General features: G+C 42.7%; 1 protein-coding gene across 4 annotated transcripts in view; it reads right to left on the reverse strand.

Moving 5' to 3' along the window:
• Nucleotides 1-25,708, reverse strand: part of cenpe (centromere protein E) — a 42,310-nt gene that overhangs the window by 4,541 nt on the left and 12,061 nt on the right. For 2 of the 4 annotated variants that reach the window (XM_041975926.1, XM_041975929.1), the window contains exons 23-46: nucleotides 25,254-25,408; nucleotides 24,863-25,156; nucleotides 22,979-23,092; nucleotides 22,756-22,896; nucleotides 22,469-22,612; nucleotides 22,094-22,327; nucleotides 20,923-21,144; nucleotides 20,759-20,842; nucleotides 20,379-20,465; nucleotides 18,352-18,456; nucleotides 18,145-18,261; nucleotides 17,827-18,057; nucleotides 17,411-17,644; nucleotides 17,092-17,313; nucleotides 16,942-17,019; nucleotides 15,099-15,224; nucleotides 14,809-14,991; nucleotides 14,494-14,703; nucleotides 11,833-12,045; nucleotides 10,297-10,491; nucleotides 9,803-9,979; nucleotides 5,759-5,859; nucleotides 5,471-5,568; nucleotides 1,142-1,277 (exon numbers count right to left, since the gene is read on the reverse strand). In XM_041975926.1, coding sequence (XP_041831860.1) covers nucleotides 1,142-1,277; nucleotides 5,471-5,568; nucleotides 5,759-5,859; nucleotides 9,803-9,979; nucleotides 10,297-10,491; nucleotides 11,833-12,045; nucleotides 14,494-14,703; nucleotides 14,809-14,991; nucleotides 15,099-15,224; nucleotides 16,942-17,019; nucleotides 17,092-17,313; nucleotides 17,411-17,644; nucleotides 17,827-18,057; nucleotides 18,145-18,261; nucleotides 18,352-18,456; nucleotides 20,379-20,465; nucleotides 20,759-20,842; nucleotides 20,923-21,144; nucleotides 22,094-22,327; nucleotides 22,469-22,612; nucleotides 22,756-22,896; nucleotides 22,979-23,092; nucleotides 24,863-25,156; nucleotides 25,254-25,408 — 3,901 coding nt within the window. The remainder of the gene's footprint in view (nucleotides 1-1,141; nucleotides 1,278-5,470; nucleotides 5,569-5,758; nucleotides 5,860-9,802; nucleotides 9,980-10,296; nucleotides 10,492-11,832; nucleotides 12,046-14,493; nucleotides 14,704-14,808; nucleotides 14,992-15,098; nucleotides 15,225-16,941; nucleotides 17,020-17,091; nucleotides 17,314-17,410; nucleotides 17,645-17,826; nucleotides 18,058-18,144; nucleotides 18,262-18,351; nucleotides 18,457-20,378; nucleotides 20,466-20,758; nucleotides 20,843-20,922; nucleotides 21,145-22,093; nucleotides 22,328-22,468; nucleotides 22,613-22,755; nucleotides 22,897-22,978; nucleotides 23,093-24,862; nucleotides 25,157-25,253; nucleotides 25,409-25,708) is intronic. The other 2 variants (XM_041975928.1, XM_041975927.1) reach the window with 2 other exon arrangements.

Raw genomic sequence — 25,708 nt, forward strand, 5'->3', positions numbered from 1 at the left:
ACTCCAGAATGAGCCACAGACATCGCCACTAGTCATCAATACTTGATTCCTTCAGTGGTTCTGGAACTGCATCCATTGAGGATCTTTGGTAGAAATTATGGTCTAATTTCCAGCATTTTAAAATAATAATGATCCCATTGGCCTGCTGGTGGTCATTCTGGTCTGGGTCATACAATTTTACGTTACAGCTGAGGTGGGACTGGCCCCCCATCATCATCCGGAACCATAATGTGGCCCCCAGGAAAAAAAGTTTGATTACCCCTGATGTAGACTGTAGATAAAAAACATTTAAAAAGACTTTTTTTATAAACGGTTTTCAGTTAATCTAGATTATGAATGTAGATAATTGTTCTATTGTTCATCTCAAGTATTGTGAAGGGTACTGATGAAATAAATACACTAACTAGTGACTGAAGTTGATTTTAGTTTATTTTTTGCACCACAGTGAGCAACAGACTCAGAATGCTGTTACTGCATCTTTGCAGCAACTAAAACAGCTTTAAGAAAAAGCATTTATTTCACACCGCTGGTGTCTTTTCTTATATTTATTAAAATATGTTTTCGTTGAGTTTTTTGGATGGTGCTTTTGTGGTTTTCTGACTGATTAGAAAAAAATAATCCCCCCTCTATAGTATCAAAAACAGTATTGAGTGACGAGCTCCATCCTTTGTTCGGTATCGAGTTTGAAATTTAGCACGTCTGCAGATCTGTGCACATGTTTGCTGAAGTAAGTCATCGTGGATAAATATGAAGAGCCAACACGATGCATCCACTGATAATTTAAAACGTTAAAGACAACTGGGACGGGTACACTGCTATAAAGTGTTGAAAACAGTTTATATATACTGTGTGTATCCTCCTTTAAATACCCTTGAATTATAACATAACATTTAGAACACTGAATGAGAAAAACATTGATAACTCAGATGATCTATTAATTTATTTCTGCATTACTTGGATTTCATAATCAACATAAAACCATTGAAAACTAAATATATATCAAATATTCAGTCTACATTTGGGTGGATGGGAACCACTAGATCAATGACAACTTTAAAACTAAGTACTTTTTATGGTATTGACACATTTTTTAACCACTTTTGAAATAATGGTGCAGAATGGTGAATCAGGTGAAGGGTACCTTTCCAGCTCGATGATTTTCAGTTGAAGCTGTTTCACTTCTTCTTCCAGCTTGGTCTTTTCCAGCAGAATGCTGCTCTCTGTCATCACACCTCTGGGCTTAGTCAGTCTAGCGTGAACGTCTTTACCCTGCAAAACTGATGCGACATGGTTTTATATTTAGTCTGGAATGAGTGAAAGCCGACTGCTGATACATAATCCTATACAACCTCAATTAAAAACATCAACCAGCTCCAAACAAGTTGGTATAAAATGTGCAAAATGTAAAGAAATGTGCAAATCTAATCAGCTCCTTTTCTTCCTGATAGAACATAAACCACATATCAGGTGCTGAAACTGATATTTTACCATTTCATGGAAAATGAGCTCATTTTGATTCTGATGGCAACAGTTTGGTAAGAAGCAGTTTCAGGGTGATGTTTAGCATTGTGCAGCATCTCTTCGTTTTCTTTTTAACTTGCCCTGTCCAGCATGGTGGCGGCAGAATGATGGTCTGGCTGCTGTGCTTTGCCAAGGGGCGCTCTATGGTCCCTCTCTGGAGCCAGGCCTGGAGCTGGGGCACCGAGGCGAGCCCATGGGGCCCGGTCGGGTTCAGCTCGAAGGGCAATATGTTAGAACTTTTTACAGATGGGCCCGTCCGGATGTGCCGTGCCGGGGGTTGGTCCGTGCCCTGGTGCTTGGTTGCAGCCCCGGAACCTGGGTGGGGGTGTGTTTGTATATAGGTGGGTGTGTGTGTGTGTGTGTGTCTGTAGGTATGCGGGTGTGTGGGTGGGTGTAGAGGGATGTGTGTGCTGTATGTGTGTGTGGGTGTGTATGAAGGTCTAGGTGTGTGCGTGTATGTGTGTGTGAGTGGGGTGCGGGTGTGTGTGTGGAGGTCTATGTGGGATGTGTGTGTGGGTGTGTGTGAAGGTGTGTATATATGAGTGTGTGCACGTGGAGGTCGAGGTGTGTGTGGAGGAGTGAAGGAGTGGGTGGAGGCGTGAGTATGTATGGAGGTGCTTGTGTGTATATGCAGGTATGTATGTGAGTGCGTGTGTAGTGGTGTATGTGTATGGAGGGGTATGAGAGTGTGTGTGTATGTGGGCACCGGTGTGTGTGTTTATAGGTATGTGCGTGAAGTGTGTGTGTGGAGGTATGTGCACGTATTGAGGTGTTGGTGTATAGAGGTGTGTGAGTGGCTGGGGGGAAAAAAAAAAAAAAAAAAAAAAGTGTGTGCGTTTGCAGGGGGTTAGGACGTGTCCTCTGGGGGGCGCCCTGGCCGGGTGTTGGGGGCGTGGGCCTGGGGTTCCCTTCCTTTGCCTCGCCCCCCTCCCACTCAGAAAGAGGAAAGTGGCCCCTTGGGCTGGTGGCTGGCCCCTGGGGGGGTTCGTGGCGTGCCTGGGTTGGGGTGCCTGCTCCGGGCCTGTGACGCCCTTCGGGGCCGGCGGGGGACGGGGGCGCCCTAAGCCACTGGCGGGTCGTCTTCCAGGGGGGAGGCTTACTCCCCTCTGGACCTACATCTCCTGACCCCTCCCCTCCCCCACTCTTCACTACATACACAGGTAGGGCTGTGGGAGGTGTGCTTGTTGCGCTGGGCGGGGCAGGGGGGTCATCATAGTGGCCCTGTTGCTTCGCCGAGCGGCAGCATGCCTCCCAGCTTTTAATTCCACTTAGTCACTGAGCACAAATAACATTTGCAACATACAAACACGTTTTGGGGGGTGGAACATGCGAGGTCAGGTGGGTGGGACTGCTCAGGTGGCCCCACCCCCTCCTCAATGCAGTTACTGCCCCCCAATTTTAACCCTCTTTTTTTTAATTGCAAACAGCACATAATATATTCCATCACTAGTGGGGGAGGGAGGGGGGATGGGGTCTTCAAGCGCCCCTGTCTCCATGGATGGCCCGGGGGCGGGGCGGGCCGGGTGGCCTGTCGCGTTGGCCCGGGGCGTAGGCGGGCTGTCCCGGGGGGTTTTGGCTGCTGGCCCTGGGGGGAAGGTGCTGTTTTGGGGGTGGGGAGTGGGGGGCGGGGGCGGGGTGGGGGGTTGGGGGCCTGGCTCGTGTCTCCTCGCCTCCTGGCTGGGGCTGTCCCCCCGTGGCGTGGGGTGGCGGGAGGATGGTGGTGGGGGGATGGTGTTTGTGTGTGTGTGTGTTGGGGGGGGGGGGGTGGTGTGTGGGTGGGAGAGTGGTGTGGGTGTGGGGGGATGGGTGGTGGAGGGATGGTGTGTGGGAGGGTGGGGTGTGTGGAGGTGGATGCGTGGTGTGTGGGAGGGGGGGTGGTGTGGGTGTGGGAGGATGAATGGTGGAGGGATGATGTATGTGTGGGAGGATGGGGTATGTGTGGGAGAATGTATGGTGCAGGGATGGGGGAGTGTGTGGGAGGATGGATGGTGGAAGGATGGTGTGTGTGCGGGAGGATGGATGGTGTATGGGAGGGAGGATGGTGTGTGTGTGGGGGAGTGGTGTATGTTTGGGAGAGTGGGTGATGGAGGGGTGGTGTGTGTGTGTGGGAGGATGGGGTACGTGAAGGTGGATGTTTGGTGTAGGAGAATGATGTATGTGTGGGAGGATGGGTAGTGGAAGGAAGGTGTGTGTGTGTGTGTATGGGAGGTGTGAAGGTGGATGAATGGTGTGTGAGAGGGAGGATGGTGTATGTGTGGGAGGATGAGTGGTGGAGGGATGATGTGTGTGTGGGAGGATGGGATAGGTGTGGGAGAGTGTATGGTGGAAGGATGGTGAGTGTGTGGGAGGAAGGATGGTGTGTGTGTGGAAGGATGGACGGTGGAAGGATGGTGTGTGTGTGTGGGAGAACAGAGTATGTGAGGGTTGAATGGTGTATGCGTGGGAGGATAAATGGAGGAGTGGAAGGAGAGTGTGTGTGTTTGTGTGTGTGTGTGTTGGTCTGGGGGGGGGGCAGGACTGGTTCTCGGGGTGTGCGGCTGGGCGCTGGGGTGTGGGGCTGGCCTCTGGTGGTGGCCGTCTGGGCGGGCCGGGTCCCCCCGGGTGGCGTGCTGGCCCTCGGCCTGTGGGGGTGGGGGGTGTCCCGGCGCTCCTGGGCCCGGGCCCTCTGCCCCGTCTGTCCCGGGCGGCCGGTGCCCGGGGCGGTCGGGGACTGCTGGCCTCGGCCCGCCGGGGCCGGTGCCCTGGGTCCGCGGGGCGGCTCCTGCTGGGGTCTCCTGCTGCTGCCTTCCTGGGCGGGCGAGTGGTCGTCTCTGTGGACCGGTCGGGATCTGTTGCCTGCGGGGGGGCTGGTGGCCTGGGTCTCGGGACCGCTGGCCTGACTCTGGCCTCTGTTCAAGTGAGGTGGCATCTGCATGGTCACTCCTTCCTGAACGTCTCCACACAGTCTTTGCGTCGCCGTGTGGCCGAGTTCTCCAACACATCCACACAGGTTTCTCTGCGCGTGTTCTTGAATACAGCAGTTTCACTTATATCTATTATCATATTTTTTTTCTTTTTTTTTATTATTTCTGTTCTTATTATTATTATTACTCTTACTCTTATTATTATTATTGTTACTATTATCAACTAGTTGTGTAATGACCTACTGGCTAGGATGATCTTAGCTATATATGTTGTAAGTAGTATGGATTACATGGTCTTCTGTATGATGTTTCAAGTCCCCACCCGCACTCCCCACACCCTTTCTGTCCCTCTCTCTCCCCTCCCTCTTCTCTCTACTTTCTTTTCTCTCTCTCTCTCTCTGTCCCCTCCGGTCGAGTCCAGCATTAAGAGTCTGATTTAATAAAGTTTTTCATCAAGAGGGACTTTATACATGTAGTATAAATCCCTGCTTGATACAGTAAAATTGCCCAGCACCAGACAGCAGCCAGACAATCATTCTGTTTGCAACGATGCTGGACAAGACAGGTTAAAAGAAAAAAGAAAAAAAAAAAAAAAAAAAAGAAATTTTTACAGATGTGTTGCTGCCTACAGATTCACTGTCAGCTCATATTTTCCAGGAAATGGTAAAAAAAATTGTGTTTTATTGGAAATAAAATGTGGCTCGATTAGTATTTTGTTTTGGATATATATTGTACAACATAGATTACACATCAACAGATTAGTGTATCATCAATACATTTAGCATCACCACCCAAAGAATTGTTCTTAAGCTAGCAGAATACACTTGTCTTGCACAACTTACGGGTTTGGATTTATAATGCAGGGTCTGTTTCCTCCATGAGAATATTCATTGTGAGGTGTTACTTCGAACATTTAAGTTTCTTTGTGGTCCACAGTGATTGTGGCAACATCTTAACATAACCCGTGGTTTACATCATCACCATTTAGAAGCACTAAGCACAAATACTTGACATCTTTTCACCCACGGTGGGAGAAACGAACTTACACGACTCCTCTCCCTGCCGGTGTGACCTTCTCAGAGTCTCCTTCAGCTTCCTCAGCGACTCTTCCTTTTCTCTCAACAGCGTGGCCATTCTGTGTTTCCTGGAAGAGAGAACAAGTCTGCTCAGTCATCAAAAGAGGAGGAAAAACAAAACAAAAACCCAGTTTTGTCTTTTTACTGTTTTACATAAAGAGGAACAAAACAACTTCACAAAAACTGACCATCTTCAGTCAGTAATTCAGTTTCAATACGCTCATCAAAACGATGAAAATGAATCCAGTAAGTTCTTACTCCTGCTCATGTTCATGTGATGCTGAAGACAGCTTCATCTCCATCTTGAGCAGCTGGTTCTTAACTTTTTCCATCTCAGCTGCACTGGGTGATGCTTGTATCTGAACAAGACAAATATCAAAAGTTAACCAATATTTAAATATCCAACAAAAACAAGAAAGCCAAAAGACACAATGGTGCTTTCATCTCTTACATATGCTGATGCTACACCAGCATCTACTACTACAACCATAAGAGTGCCACAAAAAAGAAGAAATCTGGGAAAGAAATGAAACCATGAATATATTTGGAAATGTATAGAGAAACAAAAATAATTGTAAACAGTCTTATTTTTGCATTATTTCTGTTTTTTAATACATGTATACATTTCAAAATATGTTCATAAACATGCATTGTCTTTTGGTGTTTAAATTCCTATTTTCTTCTCCTTTTCCTAGAAATTTATTTACAAAATTTTATCTTTTTTTGTCCCTTATTCTTTCCCTTATTCTTTCTCTAAAGGGCAAAGGTGTCAATCATCTGCCTTTAGGAGGAGTTTGTGTCTGGTGTCCCAGAACTTTAATCTTGTTGGGCTGTGAGAAGTATTGTGTGATTGGAGGTGGGCATAGTTAACACAAAAGAATGAAGCGGAAAGTTGTGGCTTCCGCATGTTTCCTGATGCGAGGCTGAACGAACAGGAACACCTGATCGAGGTGGTGAGAAGGTACGTAAATGTAAATAACGTGGGATTTAAAGACACGGACACAGCCATGCGCACAACCCTGCCACGGATGAAGTTTCTCGTCAGATAATAAATAACCCGGTCAGCTAGTCATTGCACAAAAAAAAAAAAAAAAAAAAAAAGACAATGTAAGCAGTAGCTAGGAGCAACAACAGGTGTTCTTTCGGTTTGGCATTCGTTGTTTTGGTTAATACGTCAGGACTGTCAACTGTGAAGCCACAAGTTAGTTCAGTGCAGTTCTCAACCACTGTGCGCCCCTTTGGAGGAATTAACAAGGTCCTGCCAAAAACAATACTTATGGGCAAATATGTGAACCATGAGCTGCTAGTTTTCCTCCTCAGCTGAACGATAAACATACTGAGAAAAGCTGATCAGCTGATCTACGACCAGAGATCCACTCGAGCAGACATGCTGCTGGACTGTCAAGCTTTAAAACAGAATGTGGGAAAACGGAGGGTGAGGAACCCTCTCAATGGAAAGAGTGTGTGTTAAAACACCCTCATTTTCCACGGAGGCGACGTCATCCACGGCGCCACACCGGGGCTAGGGGGTGCTACAGCCCCGTGATAAATCTGTGTAGCCCCATTAAGCCCCCCCAAGAAATTAGATTATAAAAAATATAATTATGAATTTATATATAATAATATTATAATAAAGGAATGTATTAGTTTAAAAACAGTCTGCAACACACTGGAATTTCTGTCCATGCTTAAACCTTACAAAGACTCATTTGAGGACATCTACAAACTGTTGCGCATATCCGTTACACTGCCTGTCACCTCTGCTTCATGTGAGCGCAGTTTTTCCTGCATGCGGCGCATAAAAACCTACCTGAGAAACAGAATGGCAAACCCCCGACTCAGCAATCTTGCCTGCCTGTCCATACACGCAGAAAGAACCAAGGCCCTTGATGTCCAGAAGATTATAGACTCGTTTGCACTTAACCATAACAATAGACGCATCGTCCTCCTGTAAAACAACTCTGGTGAGTTTTTTTCCTGACGTTGCGATCATAGACTGATTGTGACAGATTTGATGTGATGACGTGACATTGTTACATTGTAACGAATGCGCAGAACGTGGCATGTATTTTTGTTTGCAGTATTGTTCTATAATCATCCATACTGTGATGAGCCAGTTCATTTTACGCTCTTCTTCGTGTGTGCCTAATTAACAGGTACGGAGTGTTGCACTTCTCGCTGTGGCTTTGGTATTATTATCTCCATTTTTTACCATGTTGTGGTCCGAATCATTAGATACAAATTGTTTGCACTTCTCGTTGCGCCTGCACTGTGTAGTATGTTAAATTTATCTCGCAATCAGTTTAATTTCTTAAGTTATGTTGTGATCCGAGGCAATAAAAGCAATGCATAGTTGATTTCATTAATTATGCATGTAGAATAAATGCGTTTGTTGCATTCTGTATGTGTTGCTTGTTTATCACATGGTCGCTGTCTGGTGCTGAATCTTGCACCTTTCCACGTGAAAACATTTTTGCCGTTGCTTTGTGGCTCGTTGTAGGCCTGGTTATTTTGCTGAATGTTCTTTGGCTAATTCAGTTAAATTGCTGTGTATCTTAGCCACTTTTATTGAAAAAATCGATAACCTATGTATAAAGTTACCTAAGTCATGGAAATCTGTTATTTTCTTAGCACCCTCACGTATTGGTCAAGTCCCTCATTAGCACCAGGAGAAAAAAAATCCTGGCGCCGTGCCTGGGCGACGTCTATGGCTTGCTCCATTAATGCTGTTTATTCTCCAGTCCATCCATAGAACCACCCGGCTGATGGTTTCCATCGTGCTTCTCCACGTCCCGCTGTCATTACAGAGACCGATGCATTGGGCTCGTCATGCTGTGCATGAGTTCATTATGTTAAAAATTTAATGTCGTTAATTTTTTTAATCGTACATTAAAATTTTTTTGCTGGCCACTGGCTTTGATGACAGAAACATGGCGTCCATGTCTCTCTTCCCTGCTGCAGCGGTGCTTCTGATGTAATCAGGAGGGAGCGGGTTTATTAACATGAAGAGACGTTTTCTGTCTGGAACTTAAGAAAGAAGAAGAAGAACAGACGTTTCTCTTTGTCTAAACCTGCAGATGGCGGAACATCGTGATTTTTGGATGGAAACTGCTCCCAAAAGATAATGAGAAAATTTTTATTTATTACTATTTTTTTTAATAAATGTGGTTTTAATTTATGCCAGACAGCCACGGGAAAACATGTTTTCTGACTTTTACAAGCGTGCAGCATAAATCGGGTCTTCTTCTGCCTCTGGTTCGGTGGATCTTGGTCGTAGCGAGATGAAACTTCCAGCTGTGGAATCTGTGAGATGTGAGCTTTCAGTAGAGGAGCCGTTTGTTCGTGTTCATGGGGAAACATCATCTGTGTTTACATGTTTTTAGGATTTTGTGTACCTGATCTTTTAATTATTGTTGTCTTAACTGTGTTTGTTGGTGATAGAAATGGTTTTACTGAGCTGGTAGCTGAGATTCTGGACTTTCTGTGGATACCACACATGTTTATAGTTACATCTACAGACCTGACGCTACACCCGGAAACCAGATGTTAACCCTTAACTCCCGGTAGCGGAGGCTGCAGGTGCAGAGGTGAAGCTAAACAGTCAAGCTAAGAATGAAAGTTTAGAGAATTTATATCCAGAAATCTGGATAATGAAGCAGTGAAGCTGCATGGATGGAAGTTATTGTGCATATTGTGAATATTTCTCTCTCCTCACCATCTAGAAGCTGTGAGATTCTCATCCTGCTTTCTGTCTGTTCACCTGATGCTGATATTCATCACATATTGTTCCTTCTGTGTTTAGAAGGAAGCAGCTTCACAGCTTTAAACTCATCCTGCTGACTTTTTACCTTTTAGTTAGTAAATCCTGAACATTTCATCCTTCTTTCTCAGAAATATTTGGTTTTATATATGAAGAAATATTTTAACTGTTGCTATTTAAAGAGAAAACTGCTGTTAAACCTGTTTATGTGTTTAGTGCAGGGGTCTGCAGCCTTTATATTTATATATATATATATATATATATATATATATATATATATATATATATATATATATATATATATATACACATACATACATATATACATACATACATACACACACACACACACATATGTATATATATATATATATATATATATATATATATATATATATATATATATATATATATATATATACACATACATACATATATACATACATACATACATACACACACACACACACACACACATATGTATATATATATATATATATATATATATATATATATATATATATATATATATAAAGCTATACCTCAGAGTCTTGTAGACTGCTCTTCAGGGTTTGGATTGTGGCCTCTTTCTGCTCAATCAGTGCACGACTGTCCTGCAGTTCAGTCTGTAAGAGTTGGGTGGCCTGTTTATGGATGGACACCCTGTTGTTAGCGTTAGTCTGCGCCTCCTCCAGCTCTTTAATTTGTACATGCAGAGCCTGAAAATAAAAAACACTGTAGATCACCATCAGGCAAAAAGGCAAAAAAAAAAATAGTAAAGTAATGGATTAGATTTATATCATGATTTTCTGCTGATGAAACTCAAAGTGATTAAATTAAATCCATTATTCATCCACTCCACATTCAGATAAGTCTTTCTAGTTCAGCCATTTTGAGATGACACATCAGATAACACATACAACAATGGGGACCAGTTTGGATGGCAGCTGAAATCTACAGGTCAAGCGCAGCTACATCATTTTAGCTCAAAGCCAACATCTGCGCCCAAGCGCACAGATCAGATGTTAAAACTCACTTTGATGTTTTCCTCTGTTTGCTGGAGCTGTAGACTCAGATGCTGGACGAGCAGGGAGACTTCTGCTTTTAGAGGAACTCCCTCCACCACCTCCAGCAGGGTAGAAGTCTTGTGTTTTTCCTCTCTCAGCTGAGATTTGGCCTGCACTGCCAGCTGCTTTAATTCCTCTAACTGCCCACTCTGCCCATCAATGGACTGCATGTGGAGAGAAAAGATTGTAAAGGCAATTCAAAGGCTTCATTCACACTGCAGGTCTTAATGCTCAAATCCAAATTTTTTCATTGAAAACCCGATTTTTTTGCTTGGTCGTTATCATCATTTTAATGCCACCTTTATCACGCTGTAGTGTGAACGGTGTGTAGCCCTGAAGCGACACTCATGCACAGAAGATAACGTCACACAGTGCATGGCATTAACGGACAGAATGGATGTTTCATGTTTACACTGAACCCATAAAATTACGTCCAACTGATGGAAAAAAAGGAGACTGAGGAGAGCACAAAAGTGAACCTTTTATGGAGCAGTGGGTCCTACTTCATTAAGAGGCATGTATAGACAGAATAGCCAAACTTGTCTGTGCAGAGTCCTGCAAGGGTCCAGTTTTACAAACCTGCACCGGCCCAAACCTGTTCAAACACTGGTTTTCAAACTGGGGGTCACCAGTTTAGAAAAGAACTGCCAAATAAATCTGTGTTGTTTTTTTTGTTTTTTTTTTTAACCAGGGCTGTCAAAGTTAATGACCATTAATGAAGAGGTTAAAAACGCATAAACAGCAAAAGGTAGTAACATGCCATTTTAAAAATCTGAATGTGACATCACCTTTGCAAGAGAAGCTGACTTTTGGCATGTAGATCAGCAGTGAAACACCAAAGAAAAGAAAGCTTTATCCTCCTTATTTATAAAGATTCTGACAGGTTTCCAGCCTTAGATTTAGAGGATGCTACAATATGACCCATTTTATACAGGACAACCACCAACCCGTCACACATGGGTGGGGGTCGCGAACGTGGTTAGAAAACTACTGCAATAGGATGATTATCAAACAGACCAGTGGATATTTTCCAGAGAAATCTGGACCTGACCTACAATGTAGGATACAAAACACAACCAGACCTGCACGTTAACATTAATTCTATTTCTAATTTTGCTTAATTCATTCATATATTTAAAGTGGTGTTTTGTTGTTGCTTTATTTACAATAAGAGTAAAAAACAACAGTAAATATTGAAACAGCAGAACTGTGGTGAGACTTCTGTGATGTCAAAGTTGGATGAAATGAGGCATGACCGTTCAGACCGAGGCCACTTCCACACACAAGTGGCCTGGGTCAGATAAAAAAATTAATAAATAAAAAAATCGCATTTGCGCCATTCAGACTCCAATTAAAAAAAAAATCCAATAACTCATATATGGACAACATAAAAATGGGAATAGAGCTACAGTGTGAACAGAGCAAAAAGACAATATGAGAAAGTTTTATTATAATAAACACCTCCCCTGGACGAAGAAGGTAAAGAAGACATGGTTACGGCCCACCTGTAGAAGCATCCTTTTGCTTTCTGACACTGTAGATCTGCGGTCAAGCTCTCGGTGAAGAACACTTTCCAACACACTGAAGCTGGCTGGCTGGCTGGTGAACACAGCCAACAGCTCCTCCTGGAACTTCTCTCTCTCAGAGATTTCAGCTTTCAGCTCAGCGAGATAAGAAGCCATGTTGTCTGTCAGTTTCTCCAAAATGCCGTCCATTTGCTACAAACAGAACATCCATGAGAAATTACCATCAGTAGCAGCGCTGCTCGATTATGGCAAAAATGATAACAACACATTAATAAGCAAATAAAAAAATCTGGATTTGGCATTACTATGGCGAGAGAAGCTGAGCTGACAGAAATGACACAGGAAGCCTTTTGGTTGTGCATCTATGCTGAGACCCCACTGAGCATCCTAATGGGGCTGGCATCGTCACTAATTTCCTGAATCGATTCACACCAGCTTATTTTGATTCGATTCAATTCGATTTCTTTTCATTTACAGCTAGTTATCTATCACCAAATATTTTTCTTGGATTTTAAAGTCATTCTTAGATAACCATGTTATAAAACACTGAGTGCATTTACTTGCCAATCAAAATCAGTTATCAAGGAGTAATCAGATTACTGTTATAATCTGATCTGACACATCTATGCACATTTCTGAAATACCAGAACAATACAGCATTTTCCCAGATTCACAGTCAGAAATGCAGATAAAAAAACATAATAAACCCCAGTTCAAATCTCAGATAACCTGTTGATGTTAATAAAACATACAAAGAATACTGGATCCACTTAAAGCCGTAATGCGACTGAAGGCGGACTTATACTCAGCGTGCGGTCGGTTACGGCGTAGCTGATGTTGGTGAGTTTGCTTTCGCACTCGAGCGGAGCGGGTCGCATCGTTTTGGTGTCGTGTTGCAGTTTCTCCTCCTAACCTGAAGGTGGCAGCAGGGGCGGTATCGGCCGGTAAAATCACCAGGTCAGAGGTCTTTTGACGCTTCTCTTCAGCTCGTGAGGTATTTTCTGTTTTAAAACAATGGCGTCCAGTCCAGTATGGTTCAGTGTCTTCATTAGCTCGTGGAAAAAAATGAAGAAATAATTCGATCAGCCTCATCAACTTGATCGACTGGTTACCATTTTTAGAATCGGTGGCTAGCACACAAATTCAGCGCGAAGATCCAGATATCTGGCAACACGTGATCCTAAACTGACCAATCACAAGGGAGAACCTCCATATAACCGTCTGTGAAGCAGGGGTGCACGTCAGGTCTGGAAGAGGTGCACGCCGAGCCTACGGCCGTTACACAGACCCCACGCAACCATAAATCCGCCTTCAGAAATTCCTTCAATGAAGTAAATCCAGCTTCAGCTGTGGGCATTCCCATGACAACCGTGATGCTGTGGACGTAGTACCGGAGCAGGAGAAATCCTCCATCTGCTCCTCGCTGGAGCAAGATGCTTTCTTCACCTGCCTGAGAAAATCTAGAAAACTCTCATATTTCTGTCTGATTACCTACTGTGTTTTCAGACGCGTGCACGCTGTCCGCTGACGGAAACCTGGGTGTGCGCACACGTGTCTGTGTGTGCCGACTACAGTGGACACAGAGAGCAGCTATGACATCCTGACATGTAAATCAAATAACAGACTGCTTACAGTTTGATAAAGGGATGAAGAGTAAACCTGTTCTAGACGATGTGACTATTAAAGACCACAGATTTATTTTTAACTACGTGCGTGGTGACATCACGTGACGGAGCCTGTTAGCATTAGCTGCTAATATGAGTGACCGCGGTCTTCTAACGTGAGCAGTAATACGCTGCAAAAGACTTTATAGATGAATGTAATCTACACTGGTGAAGGAAGACATCTGAACTTGGCATCATCTTGGCAAGAAAAGTTGATTTTGGACGGAGGTGACAAAGGAAACCAGTTGTGTGTGTATATATGCTAAGATCTCGACAAGCCTCAGTAAGACACGAGAGTAGGGTCATGTTACCAGAAATGAGAACACCTAAAAACAAACAAAAAAACATAAATCTACAAGTTTTTTAAATCGACAGGATTAAAATAAATAAAATAATGTACATAATAAACATCAGTGTACCATCCAAACATATTAAAGGTCAGAAGGTTACGTAGTGCTACTTTAAAGCTCCTGATGATGCGTTTGGGTCTTAACAGGCAAAGCAAAAACATCACAGCAACACTATATTATATTTTGATTTCTAGCAAAAAAAATTAAAGAAAGCTCAACTTTTTCTTGTTGGCAATTTATCAGAATAGCTGAAATCATAAGTAAGACAGAAAAGGGAAAACCTAGATCTAGGTGACGAGTTTTTTTTTTTAATTAAATAGATATAATTTTGAACGAGGTAAGTGATTAGAGTTTATAAAGTGTGAATGTGCAGGATAAACACTGGGCCTATCGTTGTCAACAGTGCTGCATCTCAATCAATAGTCATGAAGGGATGCAGAGAATGCACAACATGACAGAACAAGGCAGAACATGTGCCTGTTAACACGCTCTAACTGGTTGAAATATAGTCCAGTTGATGGATGGGATTAAAAAGTACAGCCTATTGCACCCGCAGCTCAGTGGTTGTTGTAAATGGAGTTTAAATCAGCTGTTCTAAGTGACAGAAAAACAATAGAGGAACTTACTAGTAGGTAAAGCTGTCGTTTGTCCAAAAGCTCTTTCAGTCTGAACTTCCATAGCGAGTGAAAGTCCTCGTTTTTGACAGAATAGGTGGGAGCTTGTACCCGGCAAAGCAGCAGGTCCTGCAGCCGCCTTTCCTCAAAAATGGCCAAATCCTTCTCCACCAACTCCTCAAAGATTGATCTGTAGTCAACAGGCTGCAGTTGTAGTTGCTCCTGAAGAAGCGCAAAACAAAGCAAAAAGTTCTTAGTACAATATTGAATACATACAATACTGAAAGACATCTATGAATATTAAAATGAAAATATATCCACATTTACCAGAATTCTTATCAAACTCTGTACAGTCTGCATTCCCAGCTGACACACAGCGTCATAGGCTTCTACTGTTGGTTTTGGACACGAGTTCATATAAGTGTGCTTCCAAGACCACTTTTCTCTCAGGAGGGGGGATTTATACCTCCTACAATTGTTTATAAACTGACAGAATTTTCCAAGAGATTCCTACAATGATAAAAGTTCAGTTGTGTCAGAGAACTTAAGAAAACATAAAATATCTTTGCCTTTCAGCACACTTGCAATTTTCTAAATAAAACACAGCTGTGCATCACCTGAAAGTGTCCGGTGGAGTCCTGCAGCTGTAACCACACGGTCTCCTGGACGTCATTGGAGCTCTGCCCTGCAGCGACTGGCTGCTCTTTAAGGGCTGAGATGGTTACTCTTGCCTCATTCAGCAGCTGAAAGAATGAAAAGTTAATTATTAAACACACCAACGCTCAGAATAAACATGTTTGCTGCTGTGTTTGACTGGAGATGCTGTGGAAGTGAAAATTTCTACACAGGGTGGCACTGGCCACCTCTGAAATCTGATTGGACACCCCAGGTCACATCTCAGGTGCATGACAAGCCACTGGAAGACAAAAACATCTTTCCAGACCTGCATGGATCACCAGTATCACTACACCAGTTTGAAGTAAATTCTAAAATAGTTTCCTAATTAGGCATTTTTAAATACTGACATTTGGCTGTACATGTCAAGACGAGATTGCCTTTGTTCATGTACAACTATTAATATTGTGTAAGGCTATTAACCGGATTAGCATGAAGCTACATAGCAGTGCTAATTTAGTTATATGCTAGCACTAGATTAGTTTTAAGATAATGTGGTTCATTACTCATCAACTCCGTTCATTGAGATTTTTATTTTCAAGTACTATGAGATGAGAATGTGGAGAAATATATCCTGTAACCAGGTTTCATATGCAAACCAGAGTTTGCAAAGGAAGATATCAGAATGAAGAGAAAAGGAGATATTTCTGACTTTTTTGTAAAGGCACAAATCAGACAGACAGACCCCAGCCCCCAGTATCAGCAGGCCCACAGCACCCAACATGGAGCTAGTCACACAAGGATCTACTAGGGCTGAGCGATGAATCGAATTTTAATCTCAATTACGATCTGGGTTTTCAACGTTCATAAAAAGGAAATGACCCTTTGCTCTTCCTCTAGCATTGCAGCGCTCTGCTGCAGACTCCTCACAGCCCCGACCGCTTTGGTTTTACTCAACTCGAGTTGCAAACACCTCGCCAGTTAAGGTCTGGACACACGGGACATGACGTTGCTCCTTCTCCATCTTTTTCTATTGAATTTGCGCAATGAGGCAATAGTCATTGCCCTCCTCCAGCCAAGCGACAGGCGTTCATGTGAAATGTTGCGCTTGTTCACGTAGTCATGCACACTGGGGCTTGAGACGCGACACGAGAAAAATGTTAAATTTTTGTGAGTTGTGACTTAATAATCCAGCAGCTCCCAGAGACACAGAGAGACAAACGTCATAAACACACAAAACTTGTTTTTTCTCACCAAAGACCAGAGCTCAATTAACACAGAACAACCCAGGATTTAAGAAACTCATCGACACTTCGGACAAACGGCATCACCGCCATCTCGTCTCCGTGTTGGTGGAGCGTCTCTCCTGCCCTGGATGATGAGTGTGGTGTGAAGGACGTGGCTACAGTCCGATGTTTCACCACCACTTCGGACCTGTGGTCAAGCCGCACCATAGAGCCGGATAGAAATCTCACGCTACACTTCATTGACGTGGATTTCAACGTGAAAACGAAATGTCTTCAGACTCATTTTTCTAGATCACACCGGGCAGAACGTAGCTGCTGGTCTGAGACAAAAAACAGCTACGTGGGACCTGGGTAAAAAGAAAACGCTTCAAATATTGCACGTTATGTGTTAAAGAAACACAATTCCTTTCTTACTACATGACTTCCTGATAAAGTCTTGCCCACCCTCTGGCCCCCCGCATGTATAAAAGTCTAGCTCCGCCACTGCTGCTATAAAGAAAAAGTGGATTTTAGAGGTGGTAGATGGCTTGTTTTCCCCAGCCTCAAACATTTATAAGCCAAGAGTTGGCTATAAAACAGCAACTTAGCCTGGATTTACTTCTTCGTCTTGTAGCTCTACATCTCCTCCTTTCTCGGTCTGCTTCTGTTGGCTGGTTTTTTCCTGGATAGCTGAGATCTGTAATTGGATGAACACATATTTAATCTTACCGCTTTCAGATAATAAGTAACTGTAAATGTGATCATGTACCATTTCCTTTCTTTCCTCCAGCTCTTCTCTGAGCTGTTGCTTCTCCTGGGACAGTTCCTCCAGAGTCTCCAGCAGCTGGTCTTTCTCCTCGCCTAGGGACATCACTTTGGACAGCAGCAAGTCCTTCTCCTCCGTGGACGACTGAGTGTTAGTTTCATTTAAAGAGAGCAGACGGTCTCTTTCGGTTTCCGTGCAGTGCAGTTGTTCTGTTAAAGTTTTCAGCTGTGAAGAAGGCAGTCGTTATTCATCAAAGATGAAAGTTAAATTTTGGATTTGGTTGGAAAGTGAGCCACCACACACCAGATACTGTTTCACAAACCTCATTCTGTAGTGTTAGCATCCTGTCCTCCAGCTGTGCTCTCAGATGTTCCTTGTCCCGTCTCAGCTCCTCAAGCATCTCTTGTAGCTGATCTCTCTCCTTATTAAGGACCGTCACTCTGCACAGCAGCTTTTCCATCTTGTCTGAGTAGGTCTGCTTCTCCATCTCCTTCTCACACAGCAAAGAGTTTCTTTCCGCTTCAACAACCTCCAGTTTCTTTACCAAGTCACTTATCTGTGAAGGAAGATTTATACTGATCATTTGGCTCAGGAAACAAAGTTCACAGTATTTACTAAGAGAGATAAAAGACTAATAAAGGAGCTCTACTTCTCCTGACTTTGTTTTTCTAGATCAGAGTTCATGATCATCTGTTGTAGTAAAACTAATTTTACAGAAACGATGATATGAAGACAAACCTCTGCCTGCACCGTTTCCAGCCTTTCCTCCAGCTCCGCTCGGAGCTGCTGCTTCTCCTCTCTGAGGCCCTGCAGAATCTCCTGCAGCTGATCTCTCTCCTCAGTAAGCGACGTCACTCTGCAAAGGAGCTTCTCCTCCTCTGAGGAGATTTGGCGAGCGGCATCAATCTCAAGCATCAGAACACGATTCTGTACTTGAGCATTTTCAAGCTCCTCACTCAGAGTCTTCATCTATTTAAAAGGGGGAAATTTCCAAATAGCAGTCAACAAGTTTGAAAAGTAAAGAGACCTGAAAATATTGTTAGCATTTTATGTCACCTGTTGCTCAAAGTCCAATTCCTTCTGCTCATTAAGCTTCAGCAGATCCGTTTTAGTTTGCCTCTGCTCCTGGAGTTCATCCTGAAGAGACTGTAGAAGGCATTTTGTCTCCGCAAGCTAAAAATGAGAAAATATGCTAGATGAGCTCTGAAAGGGAACGCAAAGCATCCAGCTTTGGTAAAATATGTTGCAGGAAGAAAAGAAAACCTGTTGTTGCAGCTGAGCTTTCTCAGCTTGACTGATTCGTTCCATGTCAGCGTGGCTTTCATTCTGTTGATGGAGCTGCTTCTGAAGGTTTTCATTCTCTGTGGTCTAAAAACAAGGCAAATAAGAAATGTTTGTCCCTCCGTCTGGTGAAAAGTACATGAAAATCTGAGTCTCTGCTTCGAGGGAAAAAATATATATAAATAAATAAAATCATTGTTCAAAAGTGAAATATCCATGAACACATTTTGTGCTGCATTTCATTCAACTGAGGTTTCTCTGAACATATTGAACTCTCCAAGTACTGCCGTTATGACGGACAGTAAAATACAGTAGAAGAGACATTTAGTGGCGGCCGCTATCATTGTAAAAGGATTTTATCCACAGAACTGATATTTAAACTTTGTCAATAATTTTGCAAAGTCCTCACAACTCTGGGGGTTCTTAAGTTTATTCTGGTTGCCTTTTTATACCACAAAAAAAATCCTTATTTTAAACAAACGAACAGGCTGGGCTCAAAAATCCTAAAAACTTCAGTGATTTGATGATTTGTTTCACAATAACAGCCCATAAACAACTTATTTCCACCCACTCCATCCCACTTTCATGCTCAGATAAATATTTTTGGAGCCCGTTATCAAATGAATATATCCAGTTTTCCAAGCTCTATTAATGTGAATAAAAAAAGGGTCCGTTTCAGATCCGACCATGTGATTGAGCTGACAGCAGGGCTCAGGTGACCTACAGAACCACGATGCTGCAAATATTTACTGTTCACTGATCTTCTCTTGGGTAAATGTCAGATGTCCAAGGGTCAGTAAATGCAGCATGTAATGCACTTCTATATGTTCTAAATCATCTCTACCATGTTCTAGATGATAATTCACCAACCGTCTCCATGGTGATAATTTCCGTCCTAAAACCAGCAGATGAGACGAATGAAGTTTAACATTTCACTCTTCAGAAAATAAGAGTGTTTTACTCCAGGATAACCCCGGGGACTCTGTGGTGGTGAAGTCTGAAAATTTTTGCACATTTGTTTGGTTTGCTTTCAATTTGCACTTTACTCAAGCGGATCAAACCACCTACACCGTGTCACGCAGCTAGAACAGCTACTTGCTAGGGGAGGTATTCCCCAAAATGTCCACTGACCAAAAAGAAAGAAGGAAATCAGGCTCACTGATTGGCCAGAACAGTAAATGGCTCATTTACTACAACAGTGGAACACAATACATGTATGTAGTCTAGGGGTTTCTGTTCTGTTACTTTGGTGTTAAGACAGTTTTCACCAGAACTTGTCCAGTATGAGCAGCAGCACAGGCAGCCAGATGTGGACCATCATGTCACGTCCTCTCTTTGGTTCGCTTAACGACCAGTTTGCTTTCACACCAGACCAGAGTTCACTTGCAAGGGGACCAAGACCCCCAGTTTTCAAGCAGACCAGAGTTTGCTGTTTTTGATCTCCATCCGACTCGGAATGCATGTTCACGCTGCTCCAAAAGGACCGGGCTATCCGTGGAAGCAAAGCAGGATTTGTTAAAAGCAAACCAAACGGTGCCCGTATGAATACGCCCAAAAATAAAAGAAAATGATAAAACACAAACAAAAATAAAAATAGATAAAAATTTAACTGAATAAAATTAAACAGCTAAACGTGCATAAATGTTGCCATCCAGTGTGAGTGTGTGTACTCAATGATCCAAACTGTTTAACGCTCCAACATCAATTGACAACAGAAATCGTAATTTCCCAGAATTTGTGAAAAAAAGGAAAAAGATCATTTGAGTTAAACTAGAATGAATTTTGAACATGTAAAGCTTAAATACACGAATGAAAGAAAATCAACTAAAATAAATGTCAGCACCAACGGAGCTGATGTGTAGGTGAACTACTACAGCAGACTTGGTTTCTGGGAGGGAGACACTTGCCATCCCATTCTGAAAATACTATCAGATGACTGACTATAATAGTACGTAATTTATCAATTTCACTTAAACTCCAAACCAATCACATTAAGAATGAGCTCTTACCATCTCCCTGCTGTGCTGCAGATCAGCCTCCACCTGATTCTTCTGCTCCATGACCACCAGGAGGGTATCCTGTAGTTGTGCAACCTGCTGGTGACAATGGTCACATTTCGTAAGACATCTTTTCACATCACATCCAAACAGTCAGGTCTGGAAGACGGCAGAACTCAGAGCAAATGCACTGTTTCAACTACTCTCTATCGAGTGTTTTAACATGAGAAAATGTGTTAAAAAGGAGGAAAACTACAAATAAATCCAGGTACAGGGAAATAAGATCATTTTAGCTTTGACTGCACATGCAGTAGTTTTTAATTCCTTATTGGTTTTGGTTCAGTAACTGAAGTGACTGAAGAGAAACAACATCCAAACATTCCTGCCATCACCTCCTGCTGAAGTTGAGTTAATTTCTCATGATCCTCTTGAAGTCCTGACGCCACGTCTGTCTGGGCAGGTTGGGTCAGAGACAACTGGAAAAGAAAATGAACTTCTGACTTTTTCTCAGGGTGAGCTGGGATCCAAAGCCTTTGAAAAAGAAAACATAACAAACCATCTCTATTTTTTCTTCAAACTCTTCTCTCAGCTGTTTCTTTTCCAGTCTCAGTCCCTCCACTATTTCCTGCAGCTGATCCCTCTCAGTGCTGAGAGAAGCGACTCGACACAACAGCTTCTCCGACTCCTCTGCTGAGCATTGAGAGTAGGCTTCCCTCTCAGACAGCAGGCTGTCTCTCTGCGTCTCGGTGAGGTGAAGCTTCTCTGTTACAGCTTTCATCTGTGAACATAAGATCAATAAAGAAGGATTCAATTTTTGTTGCCATTTTTTGTCCAACATTTTTCTTTATATGTAAAAATGCAACTTTGACCCTTTTAATCCCAGACATGTTTCCAGAACAGCAGATTCTGAGGTAAAATGATGTAAAATGAATGTATGAATAGATGTAGCAGCATAAAGGTCGACCAGAAGAAGAAAGCAGAATTTATTACTAACAGAACTTTGTAGAAATAACACACAGACCAACAGTGACCAAACCTTTTCTCATCTCATCGTTCTCTCAAGTCTTGGCTTTCAGGAGAAAAAATATTGTTATTGAAACAAACACACAACAGAAACTATTTCCATGTTTCCACTTTTTCCTCATTTCCAGTTATTCCTGCTACTATTTACCTGCTATCCTCACTAAACCAACTCCAGCTCAGCTGCTTTGTGGCGCTACCGTGCATCAGAAACGTCTTCTTGGCTTTATTCCAGCCATAGAGGAGCATTATTTTTCTTCTTTTCACACACACATAGAACTTTCTGCTCACTGGTTGATCTTTGGCTGCTCCTGATTGGACGTTACCGTCAATCTAAGCTCTCTGATTGGTGGAAAGTCTGACAGGAAGTGGCTTCATCATCATGTCCAGGTCTAAATAGAGGTCTCTTAGCAACATAGTAGTGATGGTGATGTTTTTATGGTGAAATGTGATAAATAATGCTGTTATCATGGATCATTGTGGATTTACCAGATAGAGTCTCTGAATAAAACTACATTTAGTGGCTGGATGTAAAACTTCGTAGATCAGCTAAAGGGTAAAATATCCACCAGAGTTTACCCCACAGAGCTACACGCCATCGTTCCTGAGATGCTGAGTTTTAAGGTTAAAACAAAGTCCTGCTGCAGCTTCAACTGTGTGAACAGAAATAAGTGAAACCATTTTTCATCGGTAAAGTTGTCACGAACCTCAGTTTGAAGAGTTTCCATGGTTTCATCCAGCTCTGCTGTGAGCTGCTGCTTCTCCCGTTTCAGGATCTCCAGCATCTCCTGCAGCTGATTTCTCTCCTCACTGAGAGATGCAACTTTGCAGAGCAACGTCTCCATCTCCTCTGTGGTCGACTGACTGCCTGCCATCTTTTCAGACAGAAGACAGTCTCTCTCTGCTTGAACACTCTGAAGTTCAGCAGTCTGAGTCTTAATCTGTCACAGTGGGAAACATTTCATATTTAGGCTTTCATTGCAAAAATGTTCACCATGTTCACATGACTCAGGTTAAAACCTTAATTCTTTCTTGACCTGAAGACAGACACAGTTTCTCTGAATATAACAGAAAATTCTCACATTTGCCTTCAGCTCCTCCAGTTGTAAGCTAATATCATCGGGTTCATCCAGTTTAGATGCCTGGACGGACAGAAGTTTGATCTGCTTAGTCTGTTCACGGTTCTTCTCCAGAGATTTCCTCAGCTCCTCCTGATTCTCAATCATCTGTTAGATGAAACAATTATTTGCTTTGTTAGATGCAGTCAAAATTTAAAACTATATTAAAGTATTTAACTAAAAGAATAAAACAATGACAAATAAATAGCTTTAGCAACATGATTTGCGGAGGGAAACACCTGTTTACTTACCAACTCCACATTTTCCTGCAGGTCCAGTTTGAGCTGGTCTCTTTCTGCGGTGAGAGAAGCCACAGTGGAGAGCAGCTTCTCCACGTCGTCTGGAGAGTCAACACTCAGCATTCGCTCAGCCTCTTTCTGCTGTGACAGACTCTTTTCACACAAAATGATGTTAAACAGTCAGGCTTTTGATCAGTGTCAACTTTATCACGTTAACTTTTAATGTCTCACTCACATGTTCCACTGATTCAGACTTCTGCTCCAAAACGTTCACAAGATCAGAGTTCTTCTGTTTCTGTTCCTGGACCTCATGCTGGAGAGACTCCAGAAGAAGTTCAGACTCTGTGGCCTTAAAGAAAGAAAAACAAGAGAAATAAAAAGATTTTTTTATACAACAACCCCGACATTAAATGAGGAGGGTGACTCTGTCATCCCGTCTCTCAGAGTAAACCTCGTTTCAGATATAAAGACTGGTACCCAACAGCTAATTCAGCACCCATCTTTATCCTGACTCTTCTGTGCCCTCTCCATCCAGTAAAAGTCAGTCTGATGGTTACTGCTGTCTTTCATCACTCCACCACTTTCTCTTTCTTCTCCAGCAAATATGTCCTCATGGGTTTCTGTAACCAATCAGTGTGCATTCAAACCCTCCAAAGAACTGTGGCTACACGTTAATCCATAATGTGGCTCAGAAATGACCAGAATTATGAGCAGATTCTAAGTGTTCAGCACGAAAAAAAAACATTACGGTTGGAGGAAAACAAGCAAACAAAGAAAATCTTAAATTGCCAATTATTGTGAGCCTCAGCTTTTGAATCGGAAGATCTAATAGCAAAATGACCCCCATCTCTCCATGGTCACATGACCACGAACAAATGTCCTTTTGTCTGTCCACTGTCACACAGTGGAGGTGCTGCTAGCGAGAACGTCACAAGAACCACCACCAGAAGTTTGTTGTTACTGTAACCAGACATTTCATGGTATTTTTATATCTATACAAAAACAACCCCACCTTTAAACAGTAACATCATAAACGTTTTACTTAGTCACAAACTGATCTGAACAAATTATTGAATATTTAGTTATCACATCTTTCTTGGCTTTTGTGTGTTTTCTGTAGTTTCAGCTAACCACAACAACTTTTCAGCATATTTAAAGGAAACACGACAAAAATCAAAGACAAATCTATGAGGATCGACACTGAAAATCAAATGGTGCTTCGTTAGCAACCTTTTGTTGATGTGACAATGTTTACGCCTGCAATAATTAAATAAAAAAAACCGTGGATCCATGCAGTGAGCCCCCAAAATCCAATCGCTTGTTCCTTATGTCTGAGATTTCCCGAAAATCAAAAACCATCACCTACTTTTTGAGTTATGTTGCTAACAGACAGAAAACATAACCGGCGCCTTGGCAGAGGTAACAAACACAAAAAACCTGTTAGGGCTGGTGGTGGTGGGGGGGGGACATGCACAAAAAACAAACACACAAACAGACATTATGGTTTGTGGGAAAAAAAGAAATAACATTAAAATACAACCCCCCCAAAAAACAACACAACAAAAACACCTCATTTTCAGTATAAAAATAACAGTGTGACTGTCAGTGCTTCTCTTCTGATATAAATATCAAGTTCCTTGCAAACCTGTTGCTGAAGCATGCATTTAAACAAGGGATGCACCAACAGCACATTTTACAGCACAAGTACTTACATTTCAGTACTAATAAATTCCATCACAGCTCACTGTGGACAGCAGATACGATGAGCGGTTCACTGTGTGAAATATTAAGTTGGTTGTCCTGCAGTCATCCTCTAAGTGTAAGGCTTTAAAACTGTCACAATCTTCATAAATAAGGAGGTTTTTGGTGGACTGTTTACAGCACTGACATGGCACCTCAGTAACAACTTTGTTTCTGGACATGCAATGATAAAAAAATCTCATCGCATTAACTTGTTAATTTTTTCACATTAGTATCAGGTTGTAAAGTCCAAGTACATTCATATAGTATAAGACTGATACTGGTATTGGTGCACCCCTAATTTCAGCCACAAGAGGACAGAAACATAGGTGAGTCCTGAGAAATACTGAAATAAGAGAATCCAGTCATTTGAGCCCACCTTCTTGTCTCTCTCTTCAAGCAAAGCCGTGAACCGTCTCCTCTCTGCGTCAGATTGCTGCAGGTCTGAGCGAAGCAAATCCAGCTGCTGGGAAGCATCAGCAAACCGCTGGCTAATCTCCTCCTCCCGCTGACACGAGGCAGAAAGTTTTGCTTGTATTTTCAGAATCTCATCCTGAGATGTCTGCAGCACGTCTCTGAGCCGCTGAGCCTCCAGTTGACACTGAGACTGAGCTGAAAGCAGACTGTCTCTCTGACTTTTAACAGCTTCAAGCTTCTCTGTTACGTCACATATCTGAAACAGATACAAGAATCATATGATAACATCTGACTACTGGAAGATTTTTTCCTTCTCTTACTGACAGAACCCATCGGACATTTCTAAGACTCACTTGTTTTGTTAAGCTGTGCACCTTATCTGGCTGAGTCTGAAGTGATTTGAGCTCCTCCAGCTGAGCTCTGAGCGCTTCCTCTGCTTCTTGAGACGTTTTCAGCTCTTGACTCAGGCTGGCTACCGTTCTCTCAAGTTTCACGCTGTCTGTCAGATCTGGTGAGAGAGAAATACTTACAACTTGCTTCTGATTTTACAAGCTGAAAGCCTTCATGTAGGGCTGGGATACACCTGCTATGAATGCAAGCACACACGTCAATGTTCCGCTACGTTTGTGCATATACTTGCAGCAAATGACGGGGGAGCGGCGCAACATAAACGCTGAGAACTGGAGGTCACCACTAGGGGCAGTACACAGCACCCTAACCCTGTCAATCTATCAGTCACATTCTATTTCTGAGGCATCAACCTCAGCTGTTCAGGTAAGATATACAACGGGTAGGAAAAAGATCTACA

The sequence above is a fragment of the Melanotaenia boesemani genome, chromosome 22 (assembly GCF_017639745.1).
Source record: "Melanotaenia boesemani isolate fMelBoe1 chromosome 22, fMelBoe1.pri, whole genome shotgun sequence".
Lineage (NCBI taxonomy): Eukaryota > Metazoa > Chordata > Actinopteri > Atheriniformes > Melanotaeniidae > Melanotaenia > Melanotaenia boesemani.